A 26,907-nucleotide genomic window follows, 5' to 3' on the forward strand; every position below is an offset into this window, starting at 1 on the left:
GCACATTGCTATGGCTGGTGGAGGTCCAACCTCTGTGATCCCAACCAATCCTGATCTTTAATGGGCTGCAGCACTGTTTCTGTGCTTTGTCCCCCTCACAGTCTTTCCCTGTACAGTGGTACCCAGCTAATGAGCCCAACGGCAGTTCCTTGCACAGCAAATGGTGCTGGTAGTGCTGCTGTTGAAGAAAAAACACTGAAGGGGCTAGATCAGTGCTGCAGCCCCTTCATTCTATGAATCAGTGGAGTTCTCCAGAAAAAAAACAAAACCCACTGATCATAAAGTGATGGTATATCCTGAGAACGTGAATGACCCATATACAATAATAATCACTGAAGTAAGGATTGAGGGGTAAGCATGTAAAATACCCATAAAACCTGTGTAACAATGCAAAATGGAAAGAGTATTCTCGTGGATATGAATTCAGAATATAACTCACTGACCTTAGTTGTCTGTAGATGATTAAACCACAATGACAGTAAAGTTTTGTGGACTGTTTCACATTGATGGCTCTTGCCACTTAGTAACCAAAGCTATAATTTATGAGATTGGTTTCAAGGAGGTCTTTAGCATTTTCCACTGACATACATGAAATACCATCCAAGCCATGCTGTATGTTGTGTAATCTTAAGTGCCAGTTGTACATTATGTATGAGCACTCCCATATACCCCATAGGCATCTCTAAACTCTAATTGATGCAAGCCTAGGGAGACCACCAGAAACCGATAAATATTTAAACATTACCTTCTCAGCCAATGACAGCACGGTGCTCGCTTGAATTATGGCAACCTGTTCTTCATTCCTTAGATTCTGACAGGGAAATAAAACGGAAGTTCAGCGTGGAATAATGTTTAGTTGCACATGGGTATAAGGATATCTAATGTACTACTTACCCCATTGTCTCCCAGAATATCTAGCTGTTTGATTAGATCCGGTATGTTGACATCCTTAAAAAATGAAAATTGTAATGTAAATCTTAAGAAGCGTTAGTCGACAGAAAAAACAGTTTTTTGTCCGTTAAGTGGCAGCATTGGCCTCTCATTCAGTTACCTTGATAAATATAAAATTAATACACAATAAATGTCCTATACCTTAACACCTTCCTTCATGCAGTAAATCTGTAGGGCACTGACTCCATCAGAAAATGGATGAATCTGTAAATTGAATGCAGGCGACCTTCGTTCTCGCTCCTGGAAGGAAAAAAATAAGATACAAAGCAAAAGTAGTCAGCGATCCCCATTGCTATGTGGGCATCTTCAGTCATTTCCTGTGCATCGGGTGGGAACAGGAAGTGGAGAGCAAACAGATGTGGAGTGGAGCAGCATTGGAACAGCAGCAACAAGGGAGCAAAGAGGTGAGCAATGCTCCCATTCAAAACATTCTCCCCCAGAAAACCCCTTTGCTGTATCAATGTGTCTACTCAATTAAAAGGTTACCGTATTTTTTGCCCCATAAGACGCACTCCCCCCCCCCCCAAAAGTGGGGGAAAATGCCCCTGCGTCTTATGGGGCGAATGCTGCCATTTTACATCGCAGTCTGCGATGCTGCAGCATCGCAGACTGCGATGTATCAGCTGGACGGGGGAGGGAGGAGGGACGGTGTCATGCAAATGTGGCGGGGCCGGTGCGGTCATAAAGTAGGTGACGCAGGCACGTGATGTCAGTGAGTTACGGCTGGCCGCCCGCCCTGCTCTTCCTGCTACAGGACATTTAGTAAGTAGTACAGATGGGGCTGGGGATCGGAACTTCAATGAAAGCTATTATTATAAAATGTTTAGGCAATAAAGCAGTGAGTGAGCGGTGGGGCCGGAGTACAGTGACCACACCGGCCCCGCAACATTTGCATGACACCGGCCCCTCCCACAGGTTATTAGGGCATCTGTGGATGCCACTATTATGGGGTGGGGGATATGTGGATGGCACTGTTATGGGGGGGTGATCTGTGGATGGCACTGTTATGGGGGGGTGTGATCTGTGGATGCCACTATTATGGGGTGGCGTATATGTGGATGGCACTGTTATGGGGTGGGGGATCTGTGGGTGACACATATATAGCAGTGCCATCCACAGATCCACCCCCCATAACAGTGCCATCCACAGACCCCCCTCCATAACAGTGCCATCCACAGATCACCCCCCCATAACAGTGCCATCAACAGATCACCCCCCCATAAAAGTGCCATCCACAGATCACCCCCCCATAACAGTGCCATCCACAGATCACCCCCAATAACAGTGCCATCCACAGATCACCCCCAATAACAGTGCCATCCACAGATCACCCCCATAACAGTGCCCCCCTCAGATCCCCCCATAACAGTGCCCCCCTCAGATCCCCCCCATAACAGTGCCATCCACAGATCCCCCCATAACAGTGCCATCCACAGATCCCCCCCATAACAGTGCCATCCACAGATCCCCCATAGTAGTGTCATGCACAGACCACCATTAGTTCAAAACCCACCAAAAGCACACCTTTTGGTAACATTTTTTTTTTCTTATTTTCCTCCTCAAAAACCTAGGTGCGTCTTATGGGCCGGTGCGTCTTATAGGGCGAAAAATACGGTATCTCAGTAAGACAACTGTATAGCTAGGGCGTATGGACTTCATAAAAGGGCATCTACTGCCTGGGACCCTCTACAGTATATGAGAATGTAGTCACTCTGGAAATCTAGAGCCATACATGTATTCCATAGAATCTTACATTTCACTAGTCTAGCTGCCCCCCGTCCCCTTCCCCGATGACTCCCACCTAAAGGGGTTGTCAATGGTGAGACTGGAGATCTGTTCAACTATGAAACATGTTTGATAATGTTAGTAGAGTACTGAGACGTGTTTGAATTCCATGTTAGTTCCCTACAGAAAGGAACATTGCCACCCATGCAAATGTGCACCCCATCTACCTAGGTATTTTATCATCTGTCTTATCGCTGTGACAGTCAACCCCCTGATTAACATAGAGTTCTATGCTGATCATTAAAACTCAAAGATTTTGGAATGAGACTCCTGAGCCTTATGAATGACTGACCAGAAGTAATAATAATTTTCATGTAAAAAAAGCTCTCATATCAATATACAGGTTACATGGTCAGATATAAAAACAAGAATACGTGTTAACTCTACGCCATCTGTACGTATTTTGACAACATCGAGAATTGTCATACCAAGATTAACTTAAAGGGGTATTCTGGTTATAGTAAGTATATTAATTCAAGTTCTAGATTTTTTAAAACAAAAATAAAACAGTTAATTGTCAGAATTTTTGGGTCCCCTGGAATCAGTTGATAGGAGGTGGGACATGAAAGATGAGATGTCCCTCATTTTTCTTAAAATTTTTACCTTTTCTTAACTTGTTTATCAGGGGCGTAGCTATAGGGGAAGCAGGGGAAGCAGCTGCTTTGAGGCCCACCTAGGATGAGGACTAAAAAATGTTACTGTCAGGGCCCCTTCAACAGTATTATACGTTGATATTACAGTGACACTGTAGGAAATGGGTGGATCGGCTGTGAGAGCCATCTTGACTAGCCACTGGAGTGGGGGTTGCATGGGAGGGGGCCATTCAAAAATTTGCTGTGGGGCTGTCATTTCTAGTTACACCACTGTTTTTTATGCATAGTCAAATTTGTTTTTTCTTTTCTTTTTTCTATTTCTTTAGAAGAAGGTACTCTTGAATACTTCATGATGCAGGATCACTATATGATAAAACTTGCAAGTAACCTTCTATAGTAATTATGTATAGGGATTATTATATTTTTGAGTATTTTTTAAACAGTCACAAAATGTAAAGAAATTTAGAGAAATAAAAGATTATCTCATGAACCAGTCATACTTCTAACTCCAAATTGCGGAATTCCAACAACTCATTCTGGTCTCTAGCATCTTGCAGTTCTTGTTGTAGACGATTATTTTCAGATTCCAGTTTCTCAATCTGAAAGTGAAATACAATCATCTTTATTATGCTTCAAGGGGTTGTCCGATGATGAAGTGACAAGCCCATACTACTTGAATAACATCATTAATCCAGTCATTGTGCCTCTACATGAACAACACAGGCCTAATTTAATCTTCATGGACAACAATGCACCAGTTCGTCGAGGTCACATCATTAGGCCTCATGCACACAAACGTATTTTCTTTCTGTGTCAGTTCAGTGTTTTTTACGGACCGTATACGGAACCGTTCATTTCAATGGGTCCGCAAAACAAAGGAAGTTACTTTTTTATTTTGCTTTCGTATGTCCGCATTTCCGTTCCGCAAAAAAAAAGAAAATTTCCTATTATTGTCCGCATTACGGACAAGGATAGTACTGTTCTATTAGGGGCCATCTGTTCAGTTCCGCAAAATACGGAATGCACATAGACATCATTCGTTTTTGCGGACCGCAAAATACGGTTGTGTGCATGAGGCCTTAGGGAACGGCTGCTGGAGACTGGAGTACCTCAAATGGAGTTGGTTGCACTTTCTCCAGACCTGAATCCCATTGAAAACCTATGGGATCAGCTGAGTCGCCGTATAGAGGCTCGGAACTCTGTGCCCCAGAACTTTAATGACCTGAGGGCGGCCCTTCAAGAAGAGTGGGATGCCATGCCTCAGCAGACAATAAGTCGACTTGTGAACAGGATGAGACGTCGTCGCTAAGCTGTAATTGATGCTCAAGTCCACATAACAAGTTATTGAGTCAATGACATTTCTGTGGGGTATACCCACCACTGTTGTTGGCTTTTTCTTTTAAAAGATTGTTTGAGATGAGGAAATCACCATTCCAGGCTTCTACTTAAATACCCTACTTTCACTGTATAATATCACTGTAGCGTGAACTTTTGACGTTTTCCATAAATTTCACCCAAAAGCCAAATATCCCTAACTTTTTGTGAGTAGTGTACATATGAAAAGTGAACCTGAGAACAGGATATGATGGAGGGAAAGAAACTGAGCTTTGTGATATATATATGTTTAGAGATGAGCGAATCAAAGTTGACGAAATGGAATTTGATCCGAATTTCAGGAAAAATTTGATTTGCGAAATTTGATCCGAATTTCCTCACGCTTCGTGGTAACGAATCGCATTTTTTCCTAAAATGGATGCTGTACGTGTTTGGACATGGAGCATGGAACTCTGGGATCGAGTGATAACCCACAATGCCATGTATGCAGCCAATCAGCAGCCAGCCCTGTGATGTCACAGCCCTATAAATAGCCTCAGCCATCTTGGATTCAGCCTTTTTTGTACTTAGTGCTTAGTGCACGGAGAGATGTCAGCAGGCGCTAAGGACAGTTCTAGAAAAGACTTTAAAACTTTTATTTTGCTATATAGAGGAATCATTCCACAGTATTGAAGCAGAACAGGGTTACAGCCTGGGTAATAGTAACAATCCTATTACACCTTGCTGCACTGACTGGGGATCCAAATTGCCATTATACAGCTCTGTAATTCCAGCAAACCGTTCTTATTAGGGTGCAAGTGCTGATTGATACAGGCATTAACAAGGGTTATTACAAGGAAATATTTATACGTCTTATTTGCGGTGCAGTTATATGTTGTAAAGCATTTTCTGGCTTGTATTCGTGGGGAAAAAAGTGCTTATTAGCCGTTGTGTGGCGAAGTGAGAAAATTACAGCCCTTTTTGGCGTGTATAAGTGACAAAAAAAAATATTTGCTGTTCAGCGGTGCAGTTATATGTTCTAAAGCCATTTTTGGCGTGTATTAGTGGCAAGAAAATATATATTATTTGCCGTTCAGCGGTGCAGTTATATGTTCTAAATCCTTTTGTGGCGTGTATTAGTGTCACAAAAAATATATATTATTTGCCTTTCAGCAGTGCAGTTATGTCCTAAAGCATTTTGTGGAGTGCATAAGTGGAAAAAAGTAAGGGCCTATTTGCCGTTCAGCGGTGCAGTTATATGTTCTAAAGCCCTTTTTGGCATGTATTAGTGGCAAAAAAAAAAAAGTATTTGCTGTTGTGTGGTGAAGTGAGAAAATTACAGCCCTTTTTGGCGTGTATTAGTGGCAAAAAAATATATATTATTTGCCGTTCAGCGGTGCAGTTATATGTTCTAAAGCCTTTCGTGGAGCGTATAAGTGAAAAATGTAAGGGCCTATTTGCTGTTCAGCGGTGCAGTTATATGTTCGAAAGCCTTTTGTGGCGTGTATAAGTGGAAAAAATAAGGGCCCATTTACTAATCAGCGGTGCAGTTATATGTTCTAAAGCCCTTTTTGGCGTGTATTAGTGGCAAAAAAAAAATATGATTTGCCATTCAGCGGTGCAGTTATATGTTCTAAAGCCTTTCGTGGAGTGTATAAGTGGACCTATTTGCCGTTCAGCGGTGCAGTTATGTGTTCTAAAGCCTTCTTTGGCGTGTATTAGTGGGAAAAAAGGGCTTATTAGCCGTTGTGTGGTGAAAAGTGGAAAAAAGTAAGGGCCTTTTTGCCGTTCAGCGGTGCAGTTATATGTTCTAAAGCCCTTTTTAGCACGTATTAGTGGCAAAAAAAAAAAGTATTTGCTGTTGTGTGGTGAAGTGAGAAAATTACAGCCCTTTTTGGCATGTATTAGTGGCAAAAAAAAAAATATTATTTGCCGTTCAGCGGTGCAGTTATATGTTCTAAAGCCTTTCGTGGAGCGTATAAGTGAAAAATGTAAGGGCCTATTTGCTGTTCAGCGGTGCAGTTATATGTTCGAAAGCCTTTTGTGGCGTGTATAAGTGGAAAAAATAAGGGCCCATTTACTAATCAGCGGTGCAGTTATATGTTCTAAAGCCCTTTTTGGCGTGTATTAGTGGCAAAAAAAAAAAGATGATTTTCCGTTCAGCGGTGCAGTTATATGTTCTAAAGCCTTTCATGGAGTGTATAAGTGGACCTATTTGCCGTTCAGCGGTGCAGTTATGTGTTCTAAAGCCTTCTTTGGCGTGTATTAGTGGGGAAAAAAGGGCTTATTAGCCGTTGTGTGGTGAAGTGAGAAAATTGCAGACTTTTTTGGGTGTTTTCATTTCCTTTTTATTTATTTATTTGATCTAGCAGTATGTCAGACAGAGAAGTCCCAGGCCCTGCACAGGGGAGTGGTGTAACACCCCAGAGTGGTGTTACCACTTCTGCACCTTGCACCTTGCTACTGTCTTTATTGGTCTAACCTCATGTCATGCTATGCATTTTTTCCAGGTCCTCCACACTGTGCATTTCTAATGTTATGTAACTGTTCATGTAATGTGCCTGGTTCACCAGTAGGTGGCAGCAAATATAGGAGAGCTATAGTTAAATATATATATATATATATATATATATTGTAGGAAGGTGCAAGGGTCAGTCGTTGATGGAAGGTATGTGTCACCGAGCCAGTTTTTGTGATAGTAAAAATTACTACTATCACTAATAGGTTGGCTTGGTAGAATTGTCGAATATAGCGCTATATTCTCAATCTTCGTCTATTCGACCAAGCCAACCCAATAGCATATAGTAGCTTAAAGCCCTTATGCGACACGATTCACGCGTATATTTAATTGCCAAATTATTGCATAACATAAACTATCTTACATAAAGAGGAAAATTATAAATCAGTAATGAGTCATTACTGATTTATAATTTTCCTTTTCATGTAAGATAGTTTGTCATGCGATAAATTGGCAGTTACAATTGCAGTCGCATAAGGGCTGTATGCTATTGGGTTGGCTTGGTCGAATAGACGAAGATAGAGAATATAGCACTATATTCGCTATATTCGACAATTCTACCAAGCCAACCGTAAGTAACTGTTGGCTTAGTAGAATTGTTGAATGTCGAATATAGCGAATATAGCGCTATATTCTCTATCTTCGTCTATTCGACCAAGGCAACCCAATAGCATACAGCCCTTATGCGACGCGATTCACTCGCATATTTAATTGCCGATTTATCGCATGACATAAACTATCTTACATGAAGAGGAAAATTATAAATCAGTAATTAGAATCATTTAGAATACAATACGTTCGTTCGCGAGCACATAATAGCGAGCGACATAGAAAAGAATTTAACGAATATCACGAAATCACAATAACTTTGTTTTTTAGAATATTACGAATATTCTAAAATATGAAGTTATAGCAATATAGCGAACATTCGTATAATACAAATAGACATAGCGCCATAGCCAACCAATAGGAAAGTTGCCTTTATGCCTTATACAGTTAAAACAAAAACGCAATACGCAAATAATTAAATCGCATATTATTCGCGATAAATAGAATAATGACGAATATTCGATTTCGACGAATATAAAACGAATATTCAATCGAATATTCGCAAAATATTGCGAAATCGAATATGGTACCTCCTGCTCATCAGTGGTGGCTTTGTTGGACTCAGGGAGTCTTGTGTCCCTGGTAAAATCTACCCTGGTGCGGCCTGACGAGTATACTAGCTGAAAAATCGGGGTCGTGTGTATACATGGAGATTTAAAGGACTATCCCACCGCCCTGGGAGGCAGCAGGTGGACCCACGAGGTCGCCGTTGCCAACACTTTACCTTATGAACTAATAATAGGGAGAGACTTTCCGGGCTTCCCGGCCCTGTGGCCAGCCATGAGAATTGTTGATGCCCCTGAGTCAGGGGTAACTCCAGCAGAGTGGCTTGGCTCGGGCGGGAGGCCAGAACCCTGGGAACTCAAGGCCAAAGGGCCTGCGGTAGGGGTGATCGCCACTTTGGTGGAAGAGGGGGAGAAAACCCCGCTGAGTCTGATGGTAGGAGACGTTGAGGACTTGCCGTCGGGTCCTGAATTGGCAGACCTCAATATCTCTGGTGAAAATTTCGGAACCACACAATACCGGGACCCAACCTTATCCCGGGCCTGGGAGAATGTTGTAATAATTGATGGTGAACCACAAAAACCTGGGGCCAAGTCTATGTTTCCCCGTTTTGTCGTTCACCAGGAAATACTGTATTGGGTAAGCCAAATACGGGGTGAGCATGTTGAACAGCGGTTTTACTGGCCCAGTGTGTTTAGAGAGGCAGAAGAATTTTGTAAATCTTGCCCAACCTGCCAGATAAATAGCCCTCAGCCACATTTCAGGAGTCCCCTGATACCTCTCCCGATTATCGAGGCCCGTTCGAGCAAATCGCTATCGATCTCATAGGCCCAGTACCGAAGTCTGCTAGAGGGCACCAACACATCTTGGTGGTTCTCGACTACACCACTCGGTACCCGGAGGCAGTGCCACTGTGACATACATCAGCCAAACTCATAGCTAAGGAGTTAATGAAGATGTTTTTCCGAGTGGAAAAGAGGTTCTGACCGACCAAGGGACCCCTTTTATGTCCAAGGTCATGAGGGAACTCTGTAAGTTGCTCCACATAAAACAGCAACGGACGTCCGTGTATCATCTGCAAACGGATGGCCTGGTAGAAAGATTTAATCAAACATTAAAAAACATGTTAAAAAGAGTGGTGTCTAAGGATGGGAGGGACTGGGACCTTCTTCTGCCCTATCTCATGTTCGCAGTGCGAAAGGTGCCCCAGGCCTCTACTGGGTTCTCGCCCTTCGAACTGCTACATCCTCGCAGTCTGTTGGACATAGCCAAAGAAGCATGGGAATAACAACCCACACCGCACAAAAGTTCTATTGAGTACGTGACCCAGATGCAAGGACGGATGGAGACAGTGTTGCCTCTGGTCAGGGAGCATATGAGGGGTAGCGCAGCAAGCCCAGAGTAGGGTCTGTAATCGTCAGGCTCGGGTCCGGAACTCTTCTCCCGGGTGATCAGGTTTTGGTTTTGGTACCAAGCATAGACAGTAAGTTCCTAGCTAGGTGGCAGGGGCCCTACGAGGTACTCGAGAAAGTTGGAGAGGTAAATTACAAAGTACACCAGCTGGGGCGGCGAAAGCCGGAGCAAGTGTACCATGTGAATTTACTAAAACCATGGAAAAATAGGGAGTCCTCTACTGAAGACAGCCTGCGGCCAGGTTTTCTAGGAGAAGAGGTTCATGCCCCTCTGTCCGATGCAAGAGAAGCAGTTGCCACAGTAAAAATTGCTGACAGCCTCTTCTCTAAACAGGCTCAGGAAGCCAGGGTGTTCATTAGTCGGAACACGGATGTGTTCTCGGACCTCCCTTAACGCACTTCCATAATCCAGCATGACATTGTCACTGAGCCTCAGGCAAAAGTCTGGTTAAAACCATACTGGGTACCCGAGGCTTGGCGACAAGCCATCTCGGAGGAAGTGCAGATAATGCTGAAACTAGACGTCATTAAGGAGTCCAAAAGTGAATGGGCCAGTCTTAATACCCAAGCCGGACGGGACATTACGGTTCTGTAACGATTTTCGCAAACTAAATGAAATCTCCAAGTTTGATGCGTATCCCATGCCCCGGGTAGATGAGCTTATCAAAAGGTTAGGACAAGCCCATTATTTTTCTGTTTTGGACCTCACAAAGGGCTATTGGCAGGTGCCCTTAACGGAGGCTGCCAAAGAGAAAACTGCCTTTGTCACCCCTGAGGGTCTGTATCAGTATAAAGTGTTACCCTTTGGTCTGCATGGTGCCCCTGCCACTTTCCAACGAATCATGGACATTGTACTTCATCCACATCGTCGGTACACATCGGCTTACCTGGATGATATCACCATCCACAGTACCGACTGGGAAAGTCATCTACCCAAAGTGCAGGCTGTAGTTGACTCCCTTAGGAAGGCTGGACTGACCGCTAAAACAAAGAAATGAGCAATAGGGTTAGAGGAGACTAAGTACCTGGGGTATGTCATTGGGCGAAGAGTCATCAAACCCCAAGTGAATAAAATAGAGGCGATTTGGAATTGGCCTCAACATGTCACCACTAGGCAAGTAAAGTCGTTCCTGGAAATATTAGGCTATTACATGAGGTTTGTTCCCCATTTTGCCACTTTAGCGGCTCGGTTGATAGGGCTCTTGAAGGGACGGAAGACCATGATGGTCCGCTGGAATGACCAGGCGGAAGAGGCTTTTTCCGCGTTGAAGTCGGTCCTGTGCGGGTCACTGGTTTTGGTGACGCCCGACTTCAAGAGGGAGTTTGTGGTACAGACCGATGCCTCTGAAGTAGGCCTCAGAGCTGTACTCTCCCGTTGTTTTCCTGAGCCACAAACTCACCCCAGCCGAGACTATTTTTATCGCGAATATTGGCACTTCGATAATTTGCAAATATCTAGAATATAGTGCTATATCTTCGTAATCACAAATATTCTAGATTTTTTCTCATCAGTGCCCATGATCCCTCACTGCTTCTTGCTTGTGGGCCAATGAGAAGGCTGCAATATCTGACTTTAGAAGTAGTGTTGATCGCAAATCTTTATTGCGAATTTTCCGATTGCCGATTTTCACAATCAAGAAAATAATGACTGGAGATCACGAATTCTCGAATTCGCAAATATGTGACGAATATTCACCCAAATATTCGCGAATTCTAATATTGCCCCTGCCGTTCATTACTGGTGTTCACACAGCTGTTCTACACTATATAGGGACAGCTACATATTTATTATAACTGTATGGTGTTGTCAGGTCAAAACATTTCATTAGGCTTCATTGTTCCTAAGCTAATGTTCGGGTACATGACCTGCCCAAGTCATACTTTACCTTTTCTATTAATTCCTGATTTCGTTTTCTGAAAAGCTGTTTTTCATCCACCCAGTGGGAATCCTATGAACAACAAAAAATTCATAAACAAAAAAAAAGGTTCATAGTTATCCTATTTTGAGATTATATGTCATCTACCAACCTGTCCCTTTTCAGCCAATGCCTTTTCAAGATCTTCAATTTTGGCTTTATAGCGTACGGCGTCTGTTTGCATCTGTTCTTGAATCTGCCAAAAGTATTTGAATATCGTGTCATTTCGAGTCTAGACATTTGGGTCTGCTATATCATATTAATCATATTAAAGAATCCTGGTAAATGTGTTTGTTAAATGAAGTTCCATCTTGAGATTACTTTAAAGTGGCTGCCATGCCCACCCTTGCATATTGCGATTTCCTGCGGCTAAGGCTACATGTACACGACAGTGAAAAAAAAAGTCCGTTAAAAACGGACACACTGTCCGTTTTTCATGGCCATTTTGCATCAGTGTGTGCATCTATTTAATGTCCGTTTTGCATCAGTTTTTTATGTCCGTTAAAAACAGACATTAAAAATAGATGAATTTGACCCACCCTCCTGGGAACACCCACAGGATGGTAAGCCCCCAGCTAAATAAATGTCCCCCACAGTGTATATAATTTTTTTATAGTGTCCCCAGCTTTAATAATGCCCCCATGTAGGCCCCCAGCTAAATAAATGTCCCCCACAGTGTATATAATTTTTGTTATAGTGTCCCCAGCTTTAATAATGCCCCCATGTAGGCCTCCAGCTAAATAAATGTCCCCCACAGTGTATATACATTTTTTATAGTGTTCCCAGCTTTAATAATGCCCCCATGAAGGCCCCCAGCTAAATAAATATCCCCCACAGTAAATATAATTTTTTTAACCTCCCCTAGCTTTAATAATGCCCCCAATGTAGGGCCCCATCTTAAATAATGTCCCACATAGTGTGTTTCTTTTTTTGGTTTATATAATGCCCCCATAGTGTCCCGCAGCCAAACAAAACAAAACAACAAACCCTCACCTTATCCACTTGCTCACGCTGCAGCAGCCTCTTCTCTCTTCACAGATCGGGACCTGCTGAGGGTGCGCGATGACGTCACTGCACGCTCCCCCGTGGTTACGTCACCACGCAGATCGCAGGTCCTTCGGCAGGTCCTGCTCAATGAAGAGAGAAGAGACTGCCGCACCGCGAGCAAGTGGATGAGGTGAGTTATTAATTTTTTTAACCCCTAAATGGCCTGTGTACCCGTTTTTAACAGCCGTTAGACGGGTGCACTCCTGTCAATCGGCCGTTAAAAAGGTCCCATTGATTTCAATAGGGTCTGTCCAGCCGTGAAAACGGCCAAAAATAGGACGTGTCCTATTTTTGGACGGACGCTATTCACTAGCCTTTAAAAGAACGGCCATGCAACTAGCCCCATAGACTTTCACTGCTGCTAAAAAAGGACGGCCATTTTTCACTGTCGTGTGCATGTAGCCTAACACTAGGGGACCTTAGGCACTTACTGCATATTACTATACAATGAACAGTGTAAAACATTATGTATAAAGGGCTTGTGTCATCTCAGACATTGATGGCTCTGATATGCCATCAAAGTCAGAAAGGTGCAGGTCCCACCTCTGAGACTCTCACCTATCTCCATGGCATGCTCTCCATAAATTTCTATGGGAGATCCAAAAATTGGATAGTGAGTGTGCTTGGCTATTTTTTGAAGTCCCATAGAAATTAATGGAGATCACACCGCGCAAGCTCCATTCACTTCTATAGTACTGCCGAAATAAGTCCCATCGGCTGATCCTAGAGATATGCAACCAACGTCTAAAATCAGACAACCCCTTTAAGCACCTAAAATTCTTCCAATGGTGGTGACATCATGTTTAGTGTTGAGCGAACAGTTCGAGCATAGTTCGGGTCCGTACCGAATTTTGGGGTGTTCGTGACACGGACCCGAACCCGAACTTTTTCGTAAAAGTTCGGGTTCGGGTTCGTCGTTCGGCATGTATTTTGGCGCATTTTTAAAGGCTGCAAAGCAGCCAATCAACATGCATCATACTACTTGCCCTAAGATGCCATCGCAGCCATGCCTACTATTGGCAAGGCTGTGATTGGCCAAGTGCAGCATGTGACTCAGCCTCTTTATAAGCTTGTGCGCACGTCGGGACGTGCTCACTCCCGATGTGAATAGAACAGGGATAGACGCAGCTGATGCTAGGGCGAGAATAGGCAGGGATAATTGAATAACTGGAAGCAAATTTCTCTCCTCCACCTGTGATTCATCTGAACAACTGCAGCTGAGCTGCTTTTTTGATAGGGATTGGCTATTTTTAGAGTGGCCAGAGTGATTTTTCCATCCACATGTACCTGGGCTGACCGCCGGCCGCCATTTTGCGACTTGTAGTGCTGCAGCAGAAGCTGCCACAGTGTGCATTCCAAAGCTCCAAACAAGTCAGACATCTACACCTGGGATTCAGACCAATAGCGATTTAGCAGCACAGTCCAAGGCTATTTTTTTTAAAGGTTGTGCAGACCATTTTGTGGCACATGTTACTGGGCTGATAGGCGGCGGCCATCTTGGGACTAGTGCTGCAGCACAATCTCTCCCAACGTCCATTAATCACTTGTAATAGTGGTCTGTGCCATATAAATCCTACATCAGGGACTTGGGTGTGCTTGTGTCACCCCTACTAATACCAGTCCACCTGTAATCCATACAGTGAAAAGCCATAAAGTATTCCAGTGAGGGAATTTTTTTTTTATTTAAAAAAGGCCAAGTTAGTTTATCTGGCGTTCATTATACTAGATACAGTTAGGCCTGCGTTTCATACATCTGGAATTAGCAAACTAATGTGCTGGGGTTGGGAAAACATATATGTACCCATACTAGAATCTGTCAAAGAAAGCGGTACTCACATATAACAGTCATTCCATCTGTAATCCATACAGTCAAAAGACTGAAAGTATTCCAGTGAGGGAATTTTTTTTATTTAAAAAAGGCCAAGTTAGTTTATCTGGCGTTCAATATACTAGATACAGTTAGGCCTGCGTTTCATACATCTGGAATTAGCAAACTAATGTGCTGGGGTTGGGAAAACATATATGTACCCATACTAGAATCTGTCAAAGAAAGCGGTACTCACATATAACAGTCATTCCATCTGTAATCCATACAGTCAAAAGACTGAAAGTATTCCAGTGAGGGAATTTTTTTTTATTTAAAAAAGGCCAAGTTAGTTTATCTGGCGTTCAATATACTAGATACAGTTAGGCCTGCGTTTCATACATCTGGAATTAGCAAACCAATGTGCTGGGGTTGGGAAAACATATATGTACCCATACTAGAATCTGTCAAAGAAAGCGGTACTCACATATAACAGTCATTCCATCTGTAATCCATACAGTCAAAAGACTGAAAGTATTCCAGTGAGGGAATTTTTTTTATTTAAAAAAGGCCAAGTTAGTTTATCTGGCGTTCAATATACTAGATACAGTTAGGCCTGCGTTTCATACATCTGGAATTAGCAAACTAATGTGCTGGGGTTGGGAAAACATATATGTACCCATACTAGAATCTGTCAAAGAAAGCGGTACTCACATATAACAGTCATTCCATCTGTAATCCATACAGTCAAAAGACTGAAAGTATTCCAGTGAGGGGATTTTTTTTATTTAAAAAAGGCCAAGTTAGTTTATCTGGCGTTCAATATACTAGATACAGTTAGGCCTGCGTTTCATACATCTGGAATTAGCAAACTAATGTGCTGGGGTTGGGAAAACATATATGTACCCATACTAGAATCTGTCAAAGAAAGCGGTACTCACATATAACAGTCATTCCATCTGTAATCCATACAGTCAAAAGACTGAAAGTATTCCAGTGAGGGAATTTTTTTTTTATTTAAAAAAGGCCAAGTTAGTTTATCTGGCGTTCAATATACTAGATACAGTTAGGCCTGCGTTTCATACATCTGGAATTAGCAAACTAATGTGCTGGGGTTGGGAAAACATATATGTACCCATACTAGAATCTGTCAAAGAAAGCGGTACTCACATATAACAGTCATTCCATCTGTAATCCATACAGTCAAAAGACTGAAAGTATTCCAGTGAGGGAATTTTTTTTTTATTTAAAAAAGGCCAAGTTAGTTTATCTGGCGTTCAATATACTAGATACAGTTAGGCCTGCGTTTCATACATCTGGAATTAGCAAACTAATGTGCTGGGGTTGGGAAAACATATATGTACCCATACTAGAATCTGTCAAAGAAAGCGGTACTCACATATAACAGTCATTCCATCTGTAATCCATACAGTCAAAAGACTGAAAGTATTCCAGTGAGGGAATTTTTTTTATTTAAAAAAGGCCAAGTTAGTTTATCTGGCGTTCAATATACTAGATACAGTTAGGCCTGCGTTTCATACATCTGGAATTAGCAAACTAATGTGCTGGGGTTGGGAAAACATATATGTACCCATACTAGAATCTGTCAAAGAAAGCGGTACTCACATATAACAGTCATTCCATCTGTAATCCATACAGTCAAAAGACTGAAAGTATTCCAGTGAGGGAATTTTTTTTATTTAAAAAAGGCCAAATTAGTTTATCTGGCGTTCAATATACTAGATACAGTTAGGCCTGCGTTTCATACATCTGGAATTAGCAAACTAATGTGCTGGGGTTGGGAAAACATATATGTACCCATACTAGAATCTGTCAAAGAAAGCGGTACTCACATATAACAGTCATTCCATCTGTAATCCATACAGTCAAAAGACTGAAAGTATTCCAGTGAGGGAATTTTTTTTATTTAAAAAAGGCCAAGTTAGTTTATCTGGCGTTCAATATACTAGATACAGTTAGGCCTGCGTTTCATACATCTGGAATTAGCAAACTAATGTGCTGGGGTTGGGAAAACATATATGTACCCATACTAGAATCTGTCAAAGAAAGCGGTACTCACATATAACAGTCATTCCATCTGTAATCCATACAGTCAAAAGACTGAAAGTATTCCAGTGAGGGAATTTTTTTTTAATTTAAAAAAGGCCAAGTTAGTTTATCTGGCGTTCAATATACTAGATACAGTTAGGCCTGCGTTTCATACATCTGGAATTAGCAAACTAATGTGCTGGGGTTGGGAAAACATATATGTACCCATACTAGAATCTGTCAAAGAAAGCGGTACTCACATATAACAGTCATTCCATCTGTAATCCATACAGTCAAAAGACTGAAAGTATTCCAGTGAGGGAATTTTTTATTTATTTAAAAAAGGCCAAGTTAGTTTATCTGGCGTTCAATATACTAGATACAGTTAGGCCTGCATTTCATACATCTGGAATTAGCAAACTAATGTGCTGGGGTTGGGAAAACATATATGTACCCATACTAGAATCTGTCAAAGAAAGCGGTACTCACATATAACAGTCATTCCATCTGTAATCCATACAGTCAAAAGACTGAAAGTATTCCAGTGAGGGAATTTTTTTTATTTAAAAAAGGCCAAGTTAGTTTATCTGGCGTTCAATATACTAGATACAGTTAGGCCTGCGTTTCATACATCTGGAATTAGCAAACTAATGTGCTGGGGTTGGGAAAACATATATGTACCCATACTAGAATCTGTCAAAGAAAGCGGTACTCACATATAACAGTCATTCCATCTGTAATCCATACAGTCAAAAGACTGAAAGTATTCCAGTGAGGGAATTTTTATTTTATTTAAAAAAGGCCAAGTTAGTTTATCTGGCGTTCAATATACTAGATACAGTTAGGCCTGCGTTTCATACATCTGGAATTAGCAAACTAATGTGCTGGGGTTGGGAAAACATATATGTACCCATACTAGAATCTGTCAAAGAAAGCGGTACTCACATATAACAGTCATTCCATCTGTAATCCATACAGTCAAAAGACTGAAAGTATTCCAGTGAGGGAATTTTTTTTATTTAAAAAAGGCCAAGTTAGTTTATCTGGCGTTCAATATACTAGATACAGTTAGGCCTGCGTTTCATACATCTGGAATTAGCAAACTAATGTGCTGGGGTTGGGAAAACATATATGTACCCATACTAGAATCTGTCAAAGAAAGCGGTACTCACATATAACAGTCATTCCATCTGTAATCCATACAGTCAAAAGACTGAAAGTATTCCAGTGAGGGGATTTTGCTTATAAAAAATAATATATTTCATTGTGGTGCGAGTTGAATCGCAACAATGAAGAAAAATACTATTAAGGGACGAGGACGCGGTCGTGGTGGTGTCCGTGGAGCCTCTGTTGCTGGTAGAGGACGTGGCCGTTCGGCCCCAGGCGCACACAGTAGGGAACGAACTCCCTCAACTAGCCGGCAGAATGTACCGCAATATCTCGTGGGGCCCAATGCCGCTCTTAGGATGGTAAGGCCTGAGCAGGTACAGTCATTAATCGATTGGGTGGCCGACAGTGCTTCCAGCACGTTCACCACATGGTCTTCCACCCAGTCTTCTGCGGAAAGCGCACAGGTGGCACCTGAAAACCAAGCCCATCAGTCTGTCACATCACCCCCAAGCATATCAGGGAAACGGTCTGAGCCACAAGTTATGCAGCAGTCTCTTCTTCTGTTTGAAGACTCTGCTTCCAGGGTTTCCCAGGGGCGTCCACCTAGCCCTTCCCCAGTGGAGGAAGACATACCATGCACTGACGCACAACCACTTATGTCTCCAGATGAAGAGGACATGGGAATACCACCACAGCAGAGTCACCGACTCTCTGATGATGACGAAACACAGGTGCCCACTGCCGCGTCTTTTTGCAGTGTGCAGACTGAACAGGAGGAGGTCAGGGAGGGAGACTGGGTGGAAGACGATGCAGAGGACGATGAGGTCTTAGACCCCACATGGACTGAAGGTCGTGGCGATGACTTTCACAGTTCAGAGGAAGAGGTAGTGGTGAGACCGAGACAACAGCGAAGCCAAAGAGGGAGCAGGGGGCCAAAGCAGACGAGCCGCCGCCCCCAGAGTTCGCCTGCTACTGGACATCGCCAACAGGGACCCAGCCCCACAAAGGCAGCTTCAAAGAGTTCCCTGGCATGGCACTTCTTTAAACAATGTCCTACCGACAAGACCCGAGTGACTTGCACGCTCTGCCATCAGAGCCTGAGGCGAGGCATTAACGTTCTGAACCTCAGCACAACCTGCATGACCAGGCATCTACATGCAAAGCATGAACTGCAGTGGGGTACACACCTTAAAAACCAGGCACTCGCTGAGGCTCCCCCTGCTCCCTCTACCGCTGCTGCCTCGGCTTCCGCCTCGAGAGGAATGTTGCCACCTGCCGAGCAGCAAACAGAGGATGTGCCACCGACACCACCACCACCGCCACCGTCAACTAGCGTCTCCACTATATCACACAGCAGCGTTCAGCTCTCAATATCTCAAACCTTAGAGAGGAAGCGCAAATTCCCCCCGAGTCACCCTCGAGCCCTTGGCCTGAACGCCAGCATTTCTAAACTGCTGGCCTTTGAAATGCTGTCATTCCGGCTGGTGGACACAGACAGCTTCAAACAGCTGATGGCCATGGCTGTCCCGCAGTATGTGGTTCCCAGCCGCCACTACTTTTCCAAGACAGCCGTGCCTTCCCTGCACATGCAAGTGTCCGATAAAATCAAGTGTGCACTGCGCAACGCCATTTTTGGCAAGGTCCACCTAACCACAGATACGTGGACCAGTAAGCACGGCCAGGGACGCTATATCTCACTAACTGCACACTGGATGAATGTAGTGGCGGCTGGGCCCCCGGCGGACAGTTCCTTGGCGCACGTCCTTCCGCCCCCTAGGATCGCAGGGCATCATTCTCTGCCTCCTGTAGCCTCCTCCTCCTACTCGGCTTCCTCCTCCACTGCTTCCACCAGCTCATCCGGTCAGCCACACACCTTCACCACCAACTTCAGCACAGCCCGGGGTAAACGTCAGCAGGCCATTCTGAAACTCATATGTTTGGGGGACAGGCCCCACAGCGCAAAGGAGTTGTGGCGGGGTATTGAACAACAGACCGACGAGTGGTTTCTGCCGGTGGGCCTCAAGCCAGGCCTGGTGGTATGCGATAATGGGCGAAATCTCGTGGCAGCTCTGGGACTAGCCGGTTTGACGCACATCCCTTGCCTGGCGCATGTGCTGAACTTGGTGGTGCAGAGGTTCATTCACCACTACCCCAACATGTCAGAGCTGCTGCATAAAGTGCGGGCCGTCTGTGCGCGCTTCCGCCGTTCACATCCTGCCGCTGCTCGCCTGTCTGCGCTACAGCGGAACTTCGGCCTTCCCGCTCACCGCCTCATATGCGACGTGCCCACCCGGTGGAACTCCACCTTGCACATGCTGGAGAGACTGTGCGAGCAGCAGCAGGCCATAGTGGAGTTTCAGCTGCAGCACGCTCGCGTCAGTCGTACTGCCGAACAGCACCACTTCACCACCAATGATTGGGCCTCCATGCGAGACCTGTGTGCCCTGCTGCGCTGTTTCGAGTACTCCACCAACATGGCCAGTGGCGATGACACTGTTATCAGCGTTACAATACCACTTCTATGTCTCCTTGAGAAAACACTTAGGGCAATGATGTTAGAGGAGGTGGCCCAGGTGGAGGAGGAGGAGGAGGATGAGGGCTCGTTTCTAACACTTTCGGGCCAGTCTGTTCGAAGTGGCTCAGAGGGAGGTTTGTTTAAGCAGCAGAGGACAGGTTCACAAGTCGCCAGCCAAGGCACTGTACTGGAGGACGAGGAGGATGAGGAGGAGGAGGTGGAGGGGGACGAGGATGACGCAAGTTCACAGCGGGGTGGCAGCCCAGGCCCATCACTGGTGCGTGGCTGGGGGGATACGGTGGACGATGACGATACGCCTCCCACAGAGGACAGCTTGTCCTTACCCATGGGTAGCCTGGCCCACATGAGCGAATATATGCTCCAATGCCTGCGCAACGACAGCAGAGTTGCCCACGTTTTAACGTGTGCAGACTACTGGGTGGCCACCCTGCTGGATCCCCGGTATAAAGACAATGTGCCCACTTTAATTCCTGAACTGGAGCGCGACCGTAAGATGCGCGAGTACAAGCGCACGCTGATAGAGGCGCTCTTGAGAGCATTCCCACATGTCACAGGGGAACAGGTGGAAGGTGAAGGCAGAGGAGTGGCAAGAGGTCGCCAACGCAGCTGTGTCACGGCCAGCTCATCTGAGGGCAGGGTTAGCATGGCAGAAATGTGGAAAAGTTTTGTCTCCACGCCACAGCTATCTGCACCGACACCTGATACGGAACGTGTTAGCAGGAGGCAGCATTTCACTAACATGGTTGAACAGTATGTCTGCACACCCCTCCACATCCTGACGGATGGTTCGGCCCCATTCAACTACTGGGTTTCGAAATTGTCCACGTGGCCAGAGTTAGCATGTTATGCCTTGGAGGTGCTTTCCTGCCCGGCGGCCAGCGTTTTATCTGAACGCGTATTCAGCACGGCAGGGGGCGTCATTACTGACAAGCGCAGCCGCCTGTCCACAGCCAACGTGGACAAGCTGACCTTCATAAAGATGAACCAGGCATGGATCCCACAGGACCTGTCCCTCCCTTGTGCAGAGTAGTCCTTATTAACTGCCTAAAACATGTCTTGTTGTGCTACGGGCCACTTCTTTATTTGATACAAATTTTATGAAACCCACAGTTGAATGAAACTCTTCTCTGTCTGGGCGCCGGGGCCTAACCAGATGAAAGTGGCCGGTTAAACTAACGGGTGACATGAAGCCATAACCTCTGCCATGCTACCTCTGTCTTCTGTCTGGGTGCTGAGGCCTAAGTCAAATAAAGCGGTCTTCTGCTGTGCTGGGGGATATGAAGCTAATCTCTGACCTCTCTCCTCTGTCTGGGTCCAAAGGCCTAAATCACTGAAAGAGGCCTTCTCCTGTGGTGTGTGATATGATGCCAGAATATGTGCTGTGGGGCCTCTCTCCTCTTCCTGGGTACAGGGGTCAAATAAACTAAATTGTGGCCTACTCCTGTGGTGGTTGATATGATGCCTGATTCTCTGATGTGGAACCTCTCTCCTCTGTTTGGGTGAAGGGGTCAAAGTAACTAAATGGTGGCTTCTCCTGTGGTGGCTGATATGATGCCAGAATATGTGCTGTGGTGCCTCTCTCCTCTTCCTGGGTGCAGGGGTCAAAGTAACTAAATGGTGGCTTCTCCTGTGGTGGCTGATATGATGCCAGAATATGTGCTGTGGGGCCTCTCTCCTCTTCCTGGGTGCAGGGGTCAAAGTAACTCAATGGTGGCTTCTCCTGTGGTGGCTGATATGATGCCAGAATATGTGCTGTGGTGCCTCTCTCCTCTTCCTGGGTGCAGGGGTCAAAGTAACTCAATGGTGGCTTCTCCTGTGGTGGCTGATATGATGCCAGAATATGTGCTGTGGTGCCTCTCTCCTCTGTCTGGGTCCAAAGGCCTAAATCACTGAAAGAGGCCTTCTCCTGTGGTGTGTGATATGATGCCTGAATATGTGCTGTGGTGCCTCTCTCCTCTTCCTGGGTGCGGGGGTCAAAGTAACTCAATGGTGGCTTCTCCTGTGGTGGCTGATATGATGCCAGAATATGTGCTGTGGGGCCTCTCTCCTCTTCCTGGGTGCAGGGGTCAAAGTAACTCAATGGTGGCTTCTCCTGTGGTGGCTGATATGATGCCAGAATATGTGCTGTGGTGCCTCTCTCCTCTGTCTGGGTCCAAAGGCCTAAATCACTGAAAGAGGCCTTCTCCTGTGGTGTGTGATATGATGCCTGAATATGTGCTGTGGTGCCTCTCTCCTCTTCCTGGGTGCGGGGGTCAAAGTAACTCAATGGTGGCTTCTCCTGTGGTGGCTGATATGATGCCAGAATATGTGCTGTGGTGCCTCTCTCCTCTTCCTGGGTGCGGGGGTCAAAGTAACTCAATGGTGGCTTCTCCTGTGGTGGCTGATATGATGCCAGAATATGTGCTGTGGGGCCTCTCTCCTCTTCCTGGGTGCAGGGGTCAAAGTAACTCAATGGTGGCTTCTCCTGTGGTGGCTGATATGATGCCAGAATATGTGCTGTGGTGCCTCTCTCCTCTGTCTGGGTCCAAAGGCCTAAATCACTGAAAGAGGCCTTCTCCTGTGGTGTGTGATATGATGCCTGAATATGTGCTGTGGTGCCTCTCTCCTCTTCCTGGGTGCGGGGGTCAAAGTAACTCAATGGTGGCTTCTCCTGTGGTGGCTGATATGATGCCAGAATATGTGCTGTGGTGCCTCTCTCCTCTTCCTGGGTGCGGGGGTCAAAGTAACTCAATGGTGGCTTCTCCTGTGGTGGCTGATATGATGCCAGAATATGTGCTGTGGGGCCTCTCTCCTCTTCCTGGGTGCAGGGGTCAAAGTAACTCAATGGTGGCTTCTCCTGTGGTGGTTAGTATGATGCCAGAATATGTGCTGTGGGGCCTCTCTCCTCTTCCTGGGTGCAGGGGTCAAAGTAACTCAATGGTGGCTTCTCCTGTGGTGGCTGATATGATGCCAGAATATGTGCTGTGGTGCCTCTCTCCTCTTCCTGGGTGCGGGGGTCAAAGTAACTCAATGGTGGCTGATATGATGCCAGAATATGTGCTGTGGGGCCTCTCTCCTCTTCCTGGGTGCAGGGGTCAAAGTAACTCAATGGTGGCTTCTCCTGTGGTGGTTAGTATGATGCCAGAATATGTGCTGTGGGGCCTCTCTCCTCTTCCTGGGTGCAGGGGTCAAAGTAACTCAATGGTGGCTTCTCCTGTGGTGGCTGATATGATGCCAGAATATGTGCTGTGGTGCCTCTCTCCTCTTCCTGGGTGCGGGGGTCAAAGTAACTCAATGGTGGCTTCTCCTGTGGTGGCTGATATGATGCCAGAATATGTGCTGTGGGGCCTCTCTCCTCTTCCTGGGTGCAGGGGTCAAAGTAACTCAATGGTGGCTTCTCCTGTGCTGATTGATATAAAGCTGATGGTTGTGCCATCTGACATGGTTGCCAGGGTCTGATTCAATGGGGGCCTACTCCTGTGGTGGGTGATCTAAATGCCTGATTCTCTGCTGTGAAACCTCTCTCCTCCGTCTGGGTGTAGGGGTCAAAGTCTTTCAAAGTCGCCTTCTCCTGTGCTGATTGATATGAAGCTGATGGTTGTGCCATCTGACATGGTTGCCGGGGTCCCATTAAATTGTGGCCTACTCCTGTGGTGGTTGATATGATGCCTGATTCTCTGATGTGGAACCTCTCTCCTCTGTTTGGGTGAAGGGGTCAAAGTAACTAAATGGTGGCTTCTCCTGTGGTGGCTGATATGATGCCAGAATATGTGCTGTGGGGCCTCTCTCCTCTTCCTGGGTGCAGGGGTCAAAGTAACTCAATGGTGGCTTCTCCTGTGGTGGCTGATATGATGCCAGAATATGTGCTGTGGTGCCTCTCTCCTCTTCCTGGGTGCGGGGGTCAAAGTAACTCAATGGTGGCTTCTCCTGTGGTGGCTGATATGATGCCAGAATATGTGCTGTGGTGCCTCTCTCCTCTTCCTGGGTGCGGGGGTCAAAGTAACTCAATGGTGGCTTCTCCTGTGGTGGCTGATATGATGCCAGAATATGTGCTGTGGGGCCTCTCTCCTCTTCCTGGGTGCAGGGGTCAAAGTAACTAAATGGTGGCTTCTCCTGTGGTGGTTGATATGATGCCTGATTCTCTGCTGTGAAACCTCTCTCCTCCATCTGGGTGTAGGGGTCAAAGTCTTTCAAAGTCGCCTTCTCCTGTGCTGATTGATATAAAGCTGATGGTTGTGCCATCTGACATGGTTGCCAGGGTCTGATTCAATGGGGGCCTACTCCTGTGGTGGGTGATCTAAATGCCTGATTCTCTGCTGTGAAACCTCTCTCCTCCGTCTGGGTGTAGGGGTCAAAGTCTTTCAAAGTCGCCTTCTCCTGTGCTGATTGATATGAAGCTGATGGTTGTGCCATCTGACATGGTTGCCGGGGTCCCATTAAATTGGGGCCTACTCCTGTGGTGGGTGATCTAAATGCCTGATTCTCTGCTTTGAAACCTCTCTCCTCCGTCCGGGTGTAGGGGTCAAAGTCTGTCAAAGTCGCCTTCTCCTGTGCTGATTGATATAAAGCTTATGCTTGTGCCATCTGACATGGTTGCCGGGGTCTGATTCAATGGTGGCCTACTCCTGTGGTGGGTGATCTAAATGCCTGATTCTCTGCTGTGTAACCTCTCTCCTCCGTCTGGGTGTAGGGGTCAAAGTAACTAAATGGTGGCCTACTCCTGTGGTGGGTGATATGATGCCTGGTTCTCTGCTGTGGGACCTCTCTCCTTTGTCTGGGTGCTGTGGTCAAAATAATAGTAAGTGACCTTCTCCATTGGTGGGTGACTTGAAGCCTGATTCTGTGCTATGGGACCTCACTCCAATTAATATTGTTTAATTTTTATTTATTTTATGTTAACTCATCATTTCCCTATCTACATTTGTTTGCAGGGGATTTAACTACATTTTGCTGCCTTTTGCAGCCCTCTAGCCCTTTCCGGGTGTGTTTTACAGCCTTTTTAGTGCCCAAAAGTTCGGGTCCCCATTGACTTCTATGGGGTTCGGGTTCGGGATGAAGTTCGGGTCGAGTTCGGATCCCGAACCCGAACATTTTTCGAAAGTTCGGCCGAACTCGTCGAACCCGAACATCCAGGTGTTCGCTCAACTCTAATCATGTTATTAGCGCTATGCATATGCAGGAGATTCTCAAAAAAGGAATACCGACCTATATAAAATTAATCAGCAGATAATTTTGGACTTGAAAACAACATGATAAAAGGTGTTTTGTCTGCCTATAATTTAATTGCATTTACAGTTGTTTTCAAAATTATTCAACCCCCACTGAAATTGAGTGTTGTGGCCAGTTTGACATTGATTTTGATCATTTCAGTCATCTTGTTTACAATTAAATCAAAGAGGCACTTGTAAGTCAGACAAATATAACATAACATTTATAATGAAATAACCACAAATGTATTTTCTGTGCTCACATCATTATCAGTTTTATTCAACCCCCAAGTGACATTCAATCTTAGTACTTAGTACAACATCCTTTTCCAGTTATAACAGCTTTTAAACGTGAAGCATAGCTTGACACAAGTGTCTTGCAGCGATCTACGGGTATCTTCGCCCATTCTTCATGGGCAAAAGCCTCCAGTTCAGTCACATTCTTAGGCTTGCGCGCTGCAACTGCTTTCTTTAAGTCCCACCAGAGGTTCTCAATCGGATTTAAGTCTGGTGACTGCGATGGCCACTTCAAAATGTTCCAGCCTTTAATCTGCAACCATGCTCTAGTGGACTTGGAGGTATGCTTGGGATCATTGTCCTGTTGAAAGGTCCAACGTCTCCCAAGCCTCAGGTTTGTGAGGGACTGCATCACATTTTCATCCAATATCTCCTGGTACTGAAGAGAATTCATGGTACCTTGCACACGCTGAAGCTTCCCTGTACCTGTAGAAGCAAAACAGCCCCAAAGCATGATTGAACCCCCACCATGCTTCACAGTAGGCAAGCTGTTCTTTTCTTCATAGGCCTTGTTCTTCCTCCTCCAAACATAGCGTTGATCCATGGGCCCAAACAGTTCTAATTTTGTTTCATCAGTCCACAGAACACTATCCCAAAACTTTTGTGGTTTGTCCACATGACTTTTGGCATACTGCAGTCGACAGCAAGGGGGTGCGCCTGGGAGTTCTGGCATGGAGGCCTTCATTACGCAGTGTGCGCCTTATTGTCTGAGCTGAAACTTCAGTACCCACATCTGACAAATCTTTTTTCAGTTCCTCAGCAGTCACACGGGGACTTTTCTCCACTTTGCGCTTCAGGTAGCGCACAGCAGTCGAAGTCAGCATCTTCTTTCTGCCACGACCAGGTAGCGTTTCAACAGTGCCCTTTGCCTTGAATTTGCAAATGATGCTTCCTATGGTGTCTCTTGGTATGTTTAACATCTTTGCAATCTTCTTATAGCCATTGCCCTTCCTGTGAAGAGAAATCACCTCTTCTCTTGTCTTCCTGGACCATTCTCTTGACTTCACCATGTTTGTAAACACACCAGTAAATGTCTAGAAGGAGCGGAGTATCACAGTCCTTTTAAATCTGCCTAATTGGTGCTTATTATGCTTGATTGCTGCTCCTTGACATCCACAGGTGTTTTCAATACCTGATCGAAAACACTTGAATGAACCTCTGTTCTTAAGAGTGGTAGTCTTTAAGGGGTTGAATAATTGTGTCAATGAAGAAATCACAAAAAAAACATTTAATACTGTATTACAAAAACAATTAATGTCATTTTAGTTGCATTTGG

The 26,907-nt window shown here is 45.1% G+C and overlaps 1 protein-coding gene across 1 annotated transcript in view; it reads right to left on the bottom strand.

The window, feature by feature from the left end:
- Positions 1 to 26,907, bottom strand: part of JAKMIP2 (janus kinase and microtubule interacting protein 2) — a 173,358-nt gene that overhangs the window by 21,964 nt on the left and 124,487 nt on the right. The window contains exons 12-17 of the mRNA XM_040406284.1: positions 11,715 to 11,798; positions 11,573 to 11,635; positions 3,830 to 3,928; positions 1,093 to 1,191; positions 895 to 948; positions 746 to 811 (exon numbers count right to left, since the gene is read on the bottom strand). Coding sequence (XP_040262218.1) covers positions 746 to 811; positions 895 to 948; positions 1,093 to 1,191; positions 3,830 to 3,928; positions 11,573 to 11,635; positions 11,715 to 11,798 — 465 coding nt within the window. The remainder of the gene's footprint in view (positions 1 to 745; positions 812 to 894; positions 949 to 1,092; positions 1,192 to 3,829; positions 3,929 to 11,572; positions 11,636 to 11,714; positions 11,799 to 26,907) is intronic.

This window comes from Bufo bufo, chromosome 1 (genome assembly GCF_905171765.1).
Source record: "Bufo bufo chromosome 1, aBufBuf1.1, whole genome shotgun sequence".
NCBI lineage: Eukaryota > Metazoa > Chordata > Amphibia > Anura > Bufonidae > Bufo > Bufo bufo.